Here is a 13,304-nt window from a genome sequence, read left to right as displayed (position 1 = left end):
TCTCTCCAAGAGCCACCTGAGGCAACAGAAAGCACGTGTGGTCTGAGCTGCTGCTGTTATAACTTGCACAATCTGCCGGCAGAATCATCCCTCTTCTGTCCAGGAAAGGGGGAACAGGAGCTCAGGGGCCACAACGCTGCAAGCACAGTCCCCAGCCACCACCTCCCCACGGTGAGGGTGTCCAGTATCCTGTCTGGACTCAGGAAAAGTGTGTCTTCTACTTTCTTCTCGCCCAGGTTTCCTCCTTTCTTACCCTTATCAGATCTAAGGGCTGCTGGGATACAGAATTAAATGAAGTGCTTGGTTTTATTCCAAATCGTACTTTGTTTTAAAACCAGCTCAGAGGAATGTGAAAAAAAATAACGTGGCCAGGTGAAAACAGGTGAGACAAAGGCATGGATTTGCCGGTGGCTAAGAGGTTCGCCAGGGCCACGCAGCCAGCGCACTCAAGAGCGGGGTGCCAAGCCCATCTGTTCACCCCCACTCCACCAGGCTGCCTTGCAAGGACTGGCTCTTGTTTCTCATGCATTCATACTCATCCTCTTTAGATCTCTCTTGTATGCTTCTCATCTAAAGTTGAGATTTCAGAAAACAAGAGTCTGCTTTTGTTATTGTTTAGATAGAGTTCTGCTTGAAAGAAAACGCAAGGGACAGGGGCATCTTTAAGCCACGACGCAGTGGTAAGCCTGAGAGTGTGCAGACTCTAGAGGACCCCGTGGGGAGAGGAGGCCAGAGCCCCTGCCCCTCTCTCAGGAGTCAGTCCTCTGTATCCTCTGGATCCAGCACCATTCTGTCCCCCTGTGCTGTCTCTGTCATTCAAGAGTCAGGTCTACGCTTTGTGCGTGTGAATAACTGGAATGTCCAGCAGCTAGAATGGCAAGCCTGAGGGTTCTCTTTAAGGAACACAAGACCTGGCAGGCCCCAACCCCAATGAAATGGGCCGTCATCATGATGCCATGTAGGCCATTCTGAGCACGACAGCTATCTATACAGTAAGGGTGCTCTCTGGCCAGGAAGGCTGGAGCTCTTACCTCGACTCTGCCACCCCCTTGCTGTGTGGCACAGAGAGACCCAGGACTATTCGAGCTTCAGCTTCGGTTTCCAAGGAGGTTTACCGCCATGCTCTTTAAGGGCAAAGGTTCTCCTTTCCTCACCTCCATTCCAGAGTCTGTCATGGCCTCTGGCACAGTGGGCCAACTCTGAGGACTGATGGTATGAAAAACAATGACAGAAATGTGTACTGAATGTTTACTGCACCAGACCCTCTACCTGTGTTACCTCATTTACGTTTCCCAATCACCCTGGAGGTAGAATACTAGTATCATGCCCCTTTGACGGGAGAGGAGTAGGTGACTTATCCAAGGTCACAGAGCTAGTAAGCTGGGTGGTAAACTTAATTTCTGTACTGTTCCGCCTCCTGAAGGCAGAGTGTTTACCTCCATACTGTATCACCTTCCAGGTTGTGGGGGGAAGGAGGGAGAGGGAGGGGAGGGCGGAGGGAGTGGGGAGAGAAGGAAGAAAGGAAGGAAAAGAAGTCAGACAGGATTATGGGCAGTGACCTGCTTCCCCATTTTGAAGATGTTTTCCGTTCTCCATACGGAGCTTGGTGGAGGCAGCGGGCGTGGGGATGGGGGCTGGGGGGAAAGAATTTGCCTCTGTTGGCGGCTTCTTGGCTCTGCTCCTTGGTGGTTACTCACCTGTCTTCAGTGACTCTTCCTGGGTTTTCACCCCCAACCAGTGGCTACTCTTTTCTGGATTCTGGTCATCACTACTGATGGCCTCTGCCAACACTTTGGTTTCCAGGGTCCCCAGATCTGAGGTCAGTGAGATAATTTGAGGTCTGGAACTGAGAATTCTGGAGTCTAACCAATGCCTGGATTTATCCGATCGACCAAATGATTGAGGGGTTGTGTTACTCATCCAGTCAACCAGTATTTTCAGAGCATCTATTAAGTGTTACCCACTGCGCCGGACGCTAGTGAAACAAAGATAAGGAACACTGCCCTTGCTCTCAAAAATCTCCAAGTCTTATGAGTAAACCATGCGGATGGAATGTACATCATGGTGACTAGAGTTAATAATACCCTATTGTATATCTGGAAGTTGCCAAGAGCATAAAGTTCTCATCACAAGAAAAAAATCGTCACGATGTAAGGCCACGGATGTTAACTAGACATCGTGGGGATCATTTCTCAATATACACAAATACTGAATCATTACACTGTATACCTGAAACTAACACAACGTTATATGTTAATTATATCTCAATAAAATAAATAAATAAATAAAAATCTCCAAGTCTAGTTAGTGTCGAAAACAGAAAGAGAAACGGATTATTATTGAACAGTGATAAGTAATAAGCTCAAAGTAATCACAACCTGCTCCAGGAACTGAAGGAGACATGAAGCATTCCTCTTGGCTAGGCTGGGGAAGATTCTGGTGTGGAGAACAAATCCCACAACTTTCCTAGTTTTCTGGGAAAACTTCTTCAGCGCTTGCCGTGCGCTGAAGATAATGATCAAATGATCATTATCATTTGATCCCCACAGGAAAGCTATAAGGTGGGCGGACTGGCTGCTAATTCACCCATTTTCCCCATAAACACAGTGAGGCTCAGTAAATTAGGCTGCAGAAGTCCAAATCTAAGCAAACGGGAAGATGCTTGTGTCTTACCCAAGCGACTTTCTACATTAGACAAGAGAGGCACGATGCTCTGGCCTGACAGCATTGCTCCCAAACCACCTCACTCTCTACGGCCATCTTTCTTGCCCAACACTCACTGGACATTCTTGACACGTGAGGCACTGTGCTAGGCAGGTACTACAAGATGTGGAGATATGAAATAAATGCAGACTGTTCTTGTGCCAAGATGAGAAGTCACATGAAAAAAGATAAATAATGCTTGAGAAAGCAAAGATTGAGGAAACTGTCAGTAAACCAACAGTTCAAAGACAGACGAGATGGTGGCAGAGAAGGGAAATGACGCAGACATTCCAGAGCACTGAGCAGAGCGTGGTGGCTGGCACTTAGAGCGAGACTGGCGAAGCATAGGGAGCTGGATTAGGGAGCGTCTTAGAGGCCCAGGAAAGACCAAGGGCCTGAGGTCTACAAATACAGCTCTCAGGGATTCAACACATACCAGATATTAGGCCCTGCATTAGGTACTTTACACACATTTTATTTTTATATTTAATCCTTCCAAAAATCCTTCAGTGAGGAAGCTGAGACTTGGAGGATTGAATTCCCCTTTTTCCAAGGTCACCCAGCAAACAAAGGAGACGAGATTTGAACCCAGGTCCAGACAACTCCAAAACCTGTACTCTCGCTTGTTTACCACTCTTTTCCCTCCCTGGGTTTCTAAATTTAACAGAAATGCCTCCTTTTTAAGAAGGCCCCAGTGTTCCTATTTGCCCACTGAGTATCACGGAAACATGGATCTGAGAGGAAAGATCTTAGATGCGGAAGAAAAGAATGTCGAGTTCACAGCTCCAGGACTGGGCCAAGCAGTGATGATGGTTCCTCATGGCTCACAAAGAAGAGTAGTTCTAACACTGGGGCCTCAAGGCCAAACCTTTAACCCACCACCAGCATCACAAAGACAATATGGGAAAAAAGCAGAACAGTACTTCTGTAGTATTTATCTAAAGGAAAAAAGAGCCAAATCCCTTCTATAAACCAGCTGGAGCCCTAACACTTAATAAAGACAAATATAAACACATCCTGCATGTATGTCCAAATAATCAATTGTCCTCCAACAGAACAAAGGGAATGGGTCTTTGCAACAGCATACATGAAGAAGAGTGAGAGGTTTTAGTCATCAAAAAGCCAACTATGGGCCAGTAATAACTACAAAAAAAAAAACCCAAATGTGATCTTCAAACTGCATCAACAGAAGCATAACAGCTAGCAAGAGGGAGGTGAAAATTGCTTTTTTCTCAGCACAGGTGCATTCCCATCTTGAGGAAGTGGAGCGTCTGTCAGTTCTGGTGTTACACTCCAGGACATGACAAATTACAATCTTCATCTAGAGGACAGTGATCAAAAGGGTGAAATGTCTCAAAATATGTCACATCAGAGTAGCTGAAGAAACTGGGATTGTTTATTGAGGTTGATTTCTAAAAGTTATAGGGTGCCTTTTATTTTTTTCTTTTCCTTTTGTTACATTTCCCAAGAGCTGCCTTGGAGAAGAAAAATCAGATTCACTTTCTGACATAGAGGGCCAGGGAAACAGACTGCAACTCAGTTTAAGGAAAAACCTTCCAATAGTAGTGTCTGGAAATGATATGAGAGCTTTCCTGAGTAGTGAGAAGGCCATCAAGGGAGGTAATCAAGAGACACTGGAGAGATGTTGGACTACATAACTTCTGATGCTCCTCAAAACTCCAATTCCAAGCACACTGACACTCTCTTTTTTCCCTCCCATCAACACTGAAGAATCTGAGAAAATAAACTCTGAAAACCCAATGGAAGTTGGCCATAAATCAAAAATGGCTTAGCCCAGAAGACAGTTCCTGTGTCCCCAACCGCCCAGCTCCTGCACCTCTTCCCAGCTCCCCAAAATGCCCCCTGGAAGGTGGGATGCAACAAGGAAGACTCACCTTTCTTCTCAAAGTCCCCTTTTTCTTCCCCTGGCCGGCCCAGGCTGTCCAGGGTGTGGGCCACCTGACTGCCAAACTCATCCTCACGGGAGTCGTGGTTGGCCCGCCGGGGTGGGTCCTCATCCTCCTCGTAGTCATAGTCATCCAGGATGGGGGTCTCCCGGATGGGCACGCCGATGACGGAATTGTGGGCCTGCAGCCGGGAGGAGCGGAAGCTTTCCCGGGCCTGGGGACCCAGCAGCACGGAGGGGATGTAGTGGATCTCGTGAGTGGCTTCCGTGCTGGCGCTCTTCTGGGGGATGCGGCGACGCTTCTGCCAGCGCCGCTGGGCATACAGTGCCACAGTGAACACCAGCAGCAGCAGCAGCAGTGCGATGAGGCCACCCTGGAGCGGGAGGGAAGAAGGACAAGCAAATGGGCCACTGTTCTTTGGGCCGGAGTGCCAGAGGGGGTCTTCCGTCCACCACACTCAGCCCAGATCCCTGGGTTTGGCTCTCAGAGCCTCAGAGCGACACCGTTTCCAAACCTGGCTTTCTCACCAACAAGCTGTGTGACCTTGGACAAACTGCTTCACCTCTCTGAACCTTGTTTTTCACTTGTATAAGGGTGAGTAAGAACCCCTGCCCTTCCTTCTTCAGAAGGTCGCCACAAGGAGCAAATGAGATGGATAACGGTCACGCCAGAGTGAGGCAGACTGCTAAACACTGGGATGAGTCAGGGCTGTGGCTTCACACACAGAGTGTCTGAGTCCTGAATCTGCCTTCCACCAGCTGAGTGACCCCAGGACATTTGCTCACACCCTGTCAGCCTTGCTTCCTCATGTCTAGAATGAGTCCACTGAGGGCTCAAGAGACAGCAGCCTTTGTTCCATCCTGCTGGGAATATACAATAGTGTTGTCAAGTCAAACAATTTCTGCGTAATGTATATTTTTATTATCATAAACACTGATTCCCAGCAGGGCGCCTGGGACAAACCAGGCGCTTCATAAATATTTGTTGAATGAATGAATGAACAAATGCACTGTTCTGGGGCTCCCTTAATCAGAAATGTAAGGCATACTGAAGTTTATTTTTCTTTAACACATCCAACCAGGAAGTATTTGGTTGAGTCTGCACACCACACATTAAATTGAAACGGGCTAAAGTGTTTACGAATGGCTCTTGCATGATTCATGAGACTCACGAACTATCCTGCTCTGTGAACTCCTCAAGGGCAGGGGCATTTCCAAAGCACGTCCGTGCTCCCCACAGAACCGGTCAAGGGCTGGAGGTGGAAGGTTTGGATCCTCCTCGCCTCCCTGCTTTCACTCTGCCAGAAGCATCTCCAGTGAACAGCTGTAGCCCCTTCAGTTACCTTGCTTGACTTCATTATACACTGTGCTTTCTGCCTGGGGGATTCGGGGCCACTTTGTTGAGCCCCTGATGTGTAATCCCTACACTTGGGGAGGATCACGCTTGTGGTTTAGGGGGAAGGAGGCAAATGAATCAAGAGACTCTAGAACTCGGACGGTGCATGGCAGAGCAAGCTCTGCGCCTCACTGTGTGTGTGTGTGTTTGGTCTGGTGTTTTAGCTCTAAAGCCTGTATTCTTTCAACCACACCCATGTGGCTGATTGCTCTTCCTTAATTATACTCGCATTGAAGGCAAAGGGCAATTTCTGAAAACTACTTGTATAACATCTAGCAAAGACGACAGATGTTAACTAACCCTGAATAGATTGTCTTGGGTGGGGGTGTGATTGCTGTTAAGGATACCTGTTTAGGCCAAGAAGAACATTATTTACTAAAATGATTCCGCTGTCCTGCTGACTACATTAAAAAATAATGATTTTCTTTTGCAAGTCCTTCAACTCACTAAGCTAGAATTCATCACCTCCACGGGGGATGGGTAGTGGGTGGTAAGTGGGCTAAGAGGTGACCAGGGTTGCAGGTATGGCTGACAGCCCTGTCTTGACTCTGGCGGTGAGTTACTGTGGGATCCCCAGGTTTCTCTGGATGTCAGAACTCAAAAATAAATACACTAAAAAAAAAAAAAAAAGTATGCGTATTTATGTATATGTGTGTGTGTGTGTGTGTGTGTGTGTGTGTGTGTGTGTGTGTGTACGATCTGTCAAGTGTATGTAAAATGTGTGTGTGTGATTGGGCTTGACATATATACATTAATATGTATAAAATGGATAACTAATAAGAACCTGCTGCATAAAAAAATAAATAAAATTCTAAAATTCAAAAAAATAATGTGTGTGTGTGTGCACAGTTTAGTACTCTGGAGCCCTAGGAAAACAAGAACAAACCCTTTTTTCCCTCCACAGAACATACAACAGAGATTGCTCCACATCTAGAAATCATGTGTGACGTGGTATTACTTGTCAGTTTTTTACACCAGAGATAAGAAAGGAAAGAGACAGAGGGGGGAGTGTGGACAGAAGAGATAATAAGAAAGATAAGTGAAGAGAAAAAGGAGGCAGGAAGAACACTGTCACTCAATATAACAGTAGCAGGCCCTCTCCTTACTACTTTTACTTAATGTTATTTTATTTAATCTTTAAGGCAATCCTCTGTAATAGTTTCTGTTCCATAAATGAAATGAGGGAAAGGTGGTTCAGAGAGGTTAAGTAACTTGCTTAAAGTCACAGAGGTTTTGATCCTAGGTCCAACTGGGAATAAAAGGCCAGGAGGTAGTAAGGCAGGGATTTGAACACAGTTCTTCACTGCAGAGCCAGTGGCTATTTGACAGCGTAGCGATTCTACAGAGCAAAGGAAGGGAAAGGAAAAGTGGGAAAAATGGTGAGTGTACAAAGTAAAAGGGAATCCCGAGAAGGAAAAGGAAAACATTGTTTTCAAATCCAGGATTCAGGGGGCACATCTCGAGGCAAACTCTTCAGAGAAGCTTTTAATTTTGGTCCATGGATACCCTTCGGGAAATTGCTATCCCTGACTCAGCCCTCTATCTTCTCCCCTTTGGGTGTTTCATTCGCTGTGAGGGGCAGACCTTGCCTGGTTCCAGAGTCCTTCATCCCCGGCCCCTTCTGCCCACCCTGATTATGGGTGTTTGACCCTGTGGTCAGACCCAGGACCAAAACTGACCTGGGAAAGATGAGGCTTAACCAATCTGTCCACAGGTAACCACCACCGCTCCTCTCTCCCCCCACTGTATCCTGACAAGCCTCCCTGGATTCCCATGCAGTCCTGGATCAGCTCATAAAGCACCCCCAGGGAGCTCCTGGAAGGCAGGAAGCCCTGTCCTTTGCTTCCAGAGCCCTCTAGCTATATCTGGCATAGAGGCTAAGAGCTGACCTCAGACTGACACAGTTTTAGTCCAGGTTCTACTGCTTAAGAGGCTGTGTGACCTTGACTAGGTCACTACTTTTCAGAGCCTTGGTTTCTTCATTGGTTAAATAAGGGCAGTATTCAAGGTCTCCTCAATGGATCATTGTGAGACTAAGTGAGATGCCTGCAGAATATTTAGTGCCGTGTGGGACACATGTAACTGCTCACAGACTGTTAGCTGTTGCTATTGCCAACGGCATTCAGCAAGTGGATATTTAATGTTGAATGAATAAATGAATGAATGAATGAATGACCTTCTGCCCCTGAATGCTCATTCTGCAAAACCTGTCTTGGGTCCCTAAATCCTTCTCAGTCTGGACCAAACACTTACAAACGCTCTGTCATTTACCTTTACACCTGTGCACATAAGGCATCGTTATCCTATGTTACGTGAGGAAAGAGGCCCAGAGACAGGAGGCTGTTCACCCAGGTAGTGCTGCTGAGATTCAGACTCACTGCATCATGGCTTCCCAATTTTGCTTGTGGTGGGAAGGGACAGGCGCACCCGAGGTGTAATCAGCCCCTGCCCAGCCTCACCTCTGCCTCCTCAAATTACCTCGGCAACTTCAGGCACAGATTTCCCAGCCTCGGGAGCTTCCAGAAGGAGGCGGCAGAGGAAGACCATCCACTCTGATGGAAGTTGAGCTTGGGAGTCCCTTTAGCTCAATGATCTGCTGATTCATTGGACAGGACCCCAGGCCAGTGGCTCCAGCCCTCCTATTGGGGCCCAGGCTCCCTCCCTCACTCCCCAGCCCGCTCTGACCTCTGCTCCCAGCAGCTCAGCTAAGCCAATGACCACACAGCTTCCATTACAGATCAGGGTTTCACTGTGAAAACTGGGCCAAAAGAGAATTCCAGTCATCAAGGTCTCACGGTGCCACTGACCAATGGAAACAGACATCCCCAGGCTGGGCTCCTAAAGGGCTCAGGGGGCCTTACCCAAGACATAGTAGCTGCTCGGCTGATGTTTCAAGCACCACTGACCAGCCCTACCTTCAGAGGTAGGCTCAGAGCATGCAGGAAAAGGTTCTGAATTCAAGTTTACTCACTATGTGATCTCAAATTTCCCAGATGCCCTAGAGACCCTCAGTTCACTCATCTGTAAAATCAACTTGGTAATACTTGGAATAGTATAGCACATAGGGGCAAAGGCTGGGGGTCAGAAAGACGTCTTTAAAATCTCATGCTGTCCCATAAAAATGGGGCAATCACGGACAAAGGGCTGAACCTCTCTGAATCACAATTGTTTCATTCACAAAACCGTGTAAAAAGCGTCCTTATAGAGGGAGGTTAGATGTGAGCTCCTGGACACGGAGTGTTGTGCTCAGTGCCTGGCACATGGTAAACCCGTGATGCGCATGGTTCTCATTCATGGTATCCGCAAGGTTGTTGTGCAAATGAAATCTAAACACCGTTGTGACGGTCCTCACAAACTGAAGGGTGCTGTGCACGAGCAAAGGAGCTCAAGAGGACCACATAGCCACCTCTGTCCTAGTGGAACATTTCACCCAAAGAAAGCAGATGAGTGACTCGAAGTCAAGAAGAAACTACGATCTGCATCTACCTGGATCGGTCCAGGCTGCTGTGCCGCTCCACTCCTGCAGAGCTGAGCCCCCTCTTCTCTGCAGTCTTCCTTCACCAGGGCAAGCAAACAGAAAAGCAGGAACTGTCTCTGGAAAGGTGAGCAGGGCAGAGTGTCCAACCACTGAGGCTACCCGCCAGGGGCAAACACAGACCCCAGCGGTGGAGAAAATGCTGCAGGGCAAGCAGGGAGCCCAGGAGGGAAAAGAGGATGTAAGGAGAAGGCTGTGAATGTTTAGAAAGCAAGTTAAGAAGAGGCCAAGGCTCAAGGGGTGGCAAGCTGAGGTCCTGCTGGCCTCAGGGACAACCCGAAGCCCAATCTGGTGTGGACTGTGTTTCCTCTAGGCAGCCCGAGACAAACAAGGTTGGAGATGTGGCCAGGAGTTGCAGAAATAAAAATCTCAGTCTGTTGGTTAGGGGTGGGTTTCTGTGAGACTGCAAGCCTCGGGTGACTAGTTTTACCTTCTTATGGGTCTGAGGATTTCACTGAGCTGTCAGGCAGGAAGTGGGAAAGAGACAGGAGATGGAATATGTGTTCCCATCCATCCTGGAACCTTCCCTACTAGAAGCCTCTCTAATAACAGAAGCTCACTCCTTCTATTACTGGTCTCAGATCCCTCAGTGGAGCCAGGCAAGGGTGAGCGTGGGCGATGTCAAGGGCAGAGTGATGTGATGGGGTAAGCAGGTATCCTGGGGGCACACAGGCCAGCATGGGAGCCCCTGTCCCTGCTTGCTGTTGGCCATGACAAGTTGGCTGCGACATTCTACCTCCTTGTGCTACAACAGACTCACCTATAAAATGTGCTGATTGGTCCCAATGTGAAGGATTAAGCTAAGGATTAAACAAGACAATGAAAGATCTAGATACAAGTCTGGCTCCACAAATGTCACCACCACCAGCCTCAGTCCTTCAGCCTCTCTATTCCTCCATCCCAAATCAAATCCTTTCATACCCTTCCCCCACCCTCAGAATAATGTCCAGATCCCTAGCCTGGCACCTAAGCCCCTTCATGCCTAGGTCTCTGCTTCCTTCTCATGCCTCCCTTCCCTGCAAGTCCTACCTCATACCCTGTCCTGGAGTTGCACTGTGTGATTAGCATCTTCCCAAAGTGTGATGCTCTAAGCACTTCCCCGGTGGCTTCTTCCTCAGCCCAGAGCACTCGCCCATTCCCTCCCCGTAGTGGTTCGAATAATACCCACCCCCAAAATCATGTCCAACCAGAACCTCAGAAGGTGCTCTTATTTGGAAATAGGGTCTTTGCAGTTGTAATTGATTAAGATGAGGTCATACTGGATTGGGTGGGCCCCAAATCCAAGGACTGGTGTCCTTAAAAGAAGAATAGAGGGGACTTCCCTGGTGGTCCAGTGGTTAAGACTCTGCGCTTCCAACGCAAGGGGAGCGGGTTCTATCCTTGGTCGGGGAACTAAGATTCCACATGTCCCACAGCGCGGCCAAGAAAATATACTAAAAAAACAAAACAAAACAAAACCTTAAAAAAAAAGGAATAGAGGACACACACGCGCGCGCGCACACACACACACACACACACACACACGCACACAAATCATGTAAAGACAGATACTATATTGATGCATGTACAAGCTAAGGAAAACCAAGGATTGCCGGCAACCGTCAAAAGCTCCTGGGAGGCATGTGACAGATTCTCCCTCAGAGCCTCCAAACGAGCAAACCCTGCTGACATCTTGATCTGGGGCTTCTGGCCTCCTGAACTGTGAGAGAATAAACTCCTGTTGTTTTAAGCCCCCCAGTTTGTGATAATTTGCTATGACAGCCCTAGGAAGCTAATATCCTCCTCTTCATCTGCTCATCTCAAGTCACCCAGCCATCTCAGCTTGGACATGGCTTCCTCAGGGGGCACCTTTGCCTCTGCATGTTGGGAGGAGGCTGTGCTCTCTTCCCTCACGAACCCCATGTTGTCAGTTATCCGGCTACACTGCTATCACCTGATCATCTGGTTGACCATCTTCCCACTCTAGTTTCTGAGCTTTCATTCATCCAGCCTAAAACATGGTGCTTGGCCCAGGAAGGCGCTTAGTAAACATCCAGAAACCTAAAACCTTGCCCGGACTTTGCCGGAGGAATGTAAATCTGAGCCCAGCACACCGAGGGCACCTGATCAGACCCTGCAGGGCCCCTCTTTGCTGCTCTGCCTTTATCGCAATGCTCGTGCCTCCCGCTGGCTCGCTTACACACACAATATCGAACGCTGAAAAACACACAGAGCTGGAAAACAGAAAGCACCTCCCAAACCACCACACCGAGACAGCCTTCTGAAAAGTCAAGGTTAGAACTCCATTCAGCCTGGCTCCATTTTAATCTATTTTTCTGGTTAAAATATCCAGGCACAGGAGAAGGAGCCAGAGAAAGGAAAGAAAGGGGTAATGCGAGAAACGCTTTTATGTGACAACTTGTCATTCGGAAACTGATTATTTCTGTCTTTGGCCTTTTTAATATTCCCTCACGACGGCCAAGCCACAAAAGGATTTGGGATTCTAAGAATGGATTTATAATACTCTGTTAGGCAGTGATAAGAACATGGGCCTTTAATCCTCAGAGCTGTGAACATGCATATTCTCCCAAGTAATGTCCTTCCCTTCTCGTCACTTGTGTCTGGTCCCGACAACCAGCCCCAGGACAGCTGAGCCCTGATGATCCACTGGGTGTTCTCCTGGCCGTTTGCTGAGTGACAGCTAGCAGGGAAAGGGGCTGGGTCTTCAAGTTCTCTGGGACATCTTCTTTCAGGCCTCAGACTATGTGTAAGCTGGAGGGATTATTAGAAAATAGTCCAAACCCTTGGTGCTACAGGTAAGGAAACAGGCACAGAGAGTGGAAGTGACTTGACCAAGATCACAGAACATCCTGAAATGGTTTTGGAGGCAGACTATGTAGTCCACACTCCCCAAAGTTGCTGAGAAATCATGAATCCTGACACTTTGATCTAAAAAATAGTTTCTTTCCCCAACCTTTCTTTCTCTCCATCCTATGTCCCAGTCACAATTACCTTTCACCATGATAATTTGAATACACTCTGAACCATCTCCCAGGCTTTATTCCATCTCCTTCACTGTTCTCAACCCATCTTCTATCATAAATAATGCACAGCAGGAAACAAAGCCCCTCCCCACTGAGTAAGCTGGAAAGTTCTGCAGTTTGACAGTTCATGTTCATCAATTGCTTAACTTATATCTCAAAATGTATGCCTCTGAGATAATCTTCTCAAAATGTATGCTTCCCCCATCCATGCCACCAACCCTATTGTGCGCCTGCGATAGGGCACCATGCTAAGTATTCAACCACATGGGAACTCACTGTTCCTATTTAATGTCCTGAGATTTCCTCTGCCTGGAATGCTGCCCTCCTTGTTATTCCTCACCCCCACATCTGTAAGCTGAAATATAAGGCAGACTTCATGGCTACCTTCACTGCCATCTCCTTGGTGAACTCCTCTGGGATCTCCCCGTCTGCAGCCTCAGCCAGAAGGATATCGCTTTATCCTCTGAATTCCCAGAATACTTCATCTCAACCCTCAACTTCATCTCAACATCTGGCTCAACCCTCAGCCAGAAGGATATCGCTTTATCCTCTGAATTCCCAGAATACTTCATCTCAACCCTTATTTCAGGAGCTTTAGCACTTTCTACCTTGTATTAGAGCTAGTGATGCTCAAGCTCCCCAGCTGGTTAGATGATTATAACCATTGCTCAGATGGAAAAGCGGAGCCTCGGAAGATAAACTTGCTTGAGAATACACAACCCAGTGGCAAATATAGGGGAT

The 13,304-nt window shown here is 47.7% G+C and overlaps 1 protein-coding gene across 5 annotated transcripts in view; it reads right to left on the bottom strand.

Moving 5' to 3' along the window:
- ASTN2 (astrotactin 2) overlaps positions 1-13,304 on the bottom strand; it is a 925,730-nt gene that overhangs the window by 683,069 nt on the left and 229,357 nt on the right. For 4 of the 5 annotated variants that reach the window (XM_060154506.1, XM_060154516.1, XM_060154507.1 and 1 more), the window contains exon 3: positions 4,599-4,983. The exons of the other annotated variant lie outside the window; for it this stretch is intronic. In XM_060154506.1, the coding sequence (XP_060010489.1) occupies positions 4,599-4,983 (385 nt within the window). The remainder of the gene's footprint in view (positions 1-4,598; positions 4,984-13,304) is intronic. 5 annotated transcript variants of the gene reach the window in all.

Source organism: Lagenorhynchus albirostris, chromosome 7, assembly GCF_949774975.1.
Source record: "Lagenorhynchus albirostris chromosome 7, mLagAlb1.1, whole genome shotgun sequence".
Lineage (NCBI taxonomy): Eukaryota > Metazoa > Chordata > Mammalia > Artiodactyla > Delphinidae > Lagenorhynchus > Lagenorhynchus albirostris.
This window is presented reverse-complemented; position numbering and strand designations above follow the sequence as displayed.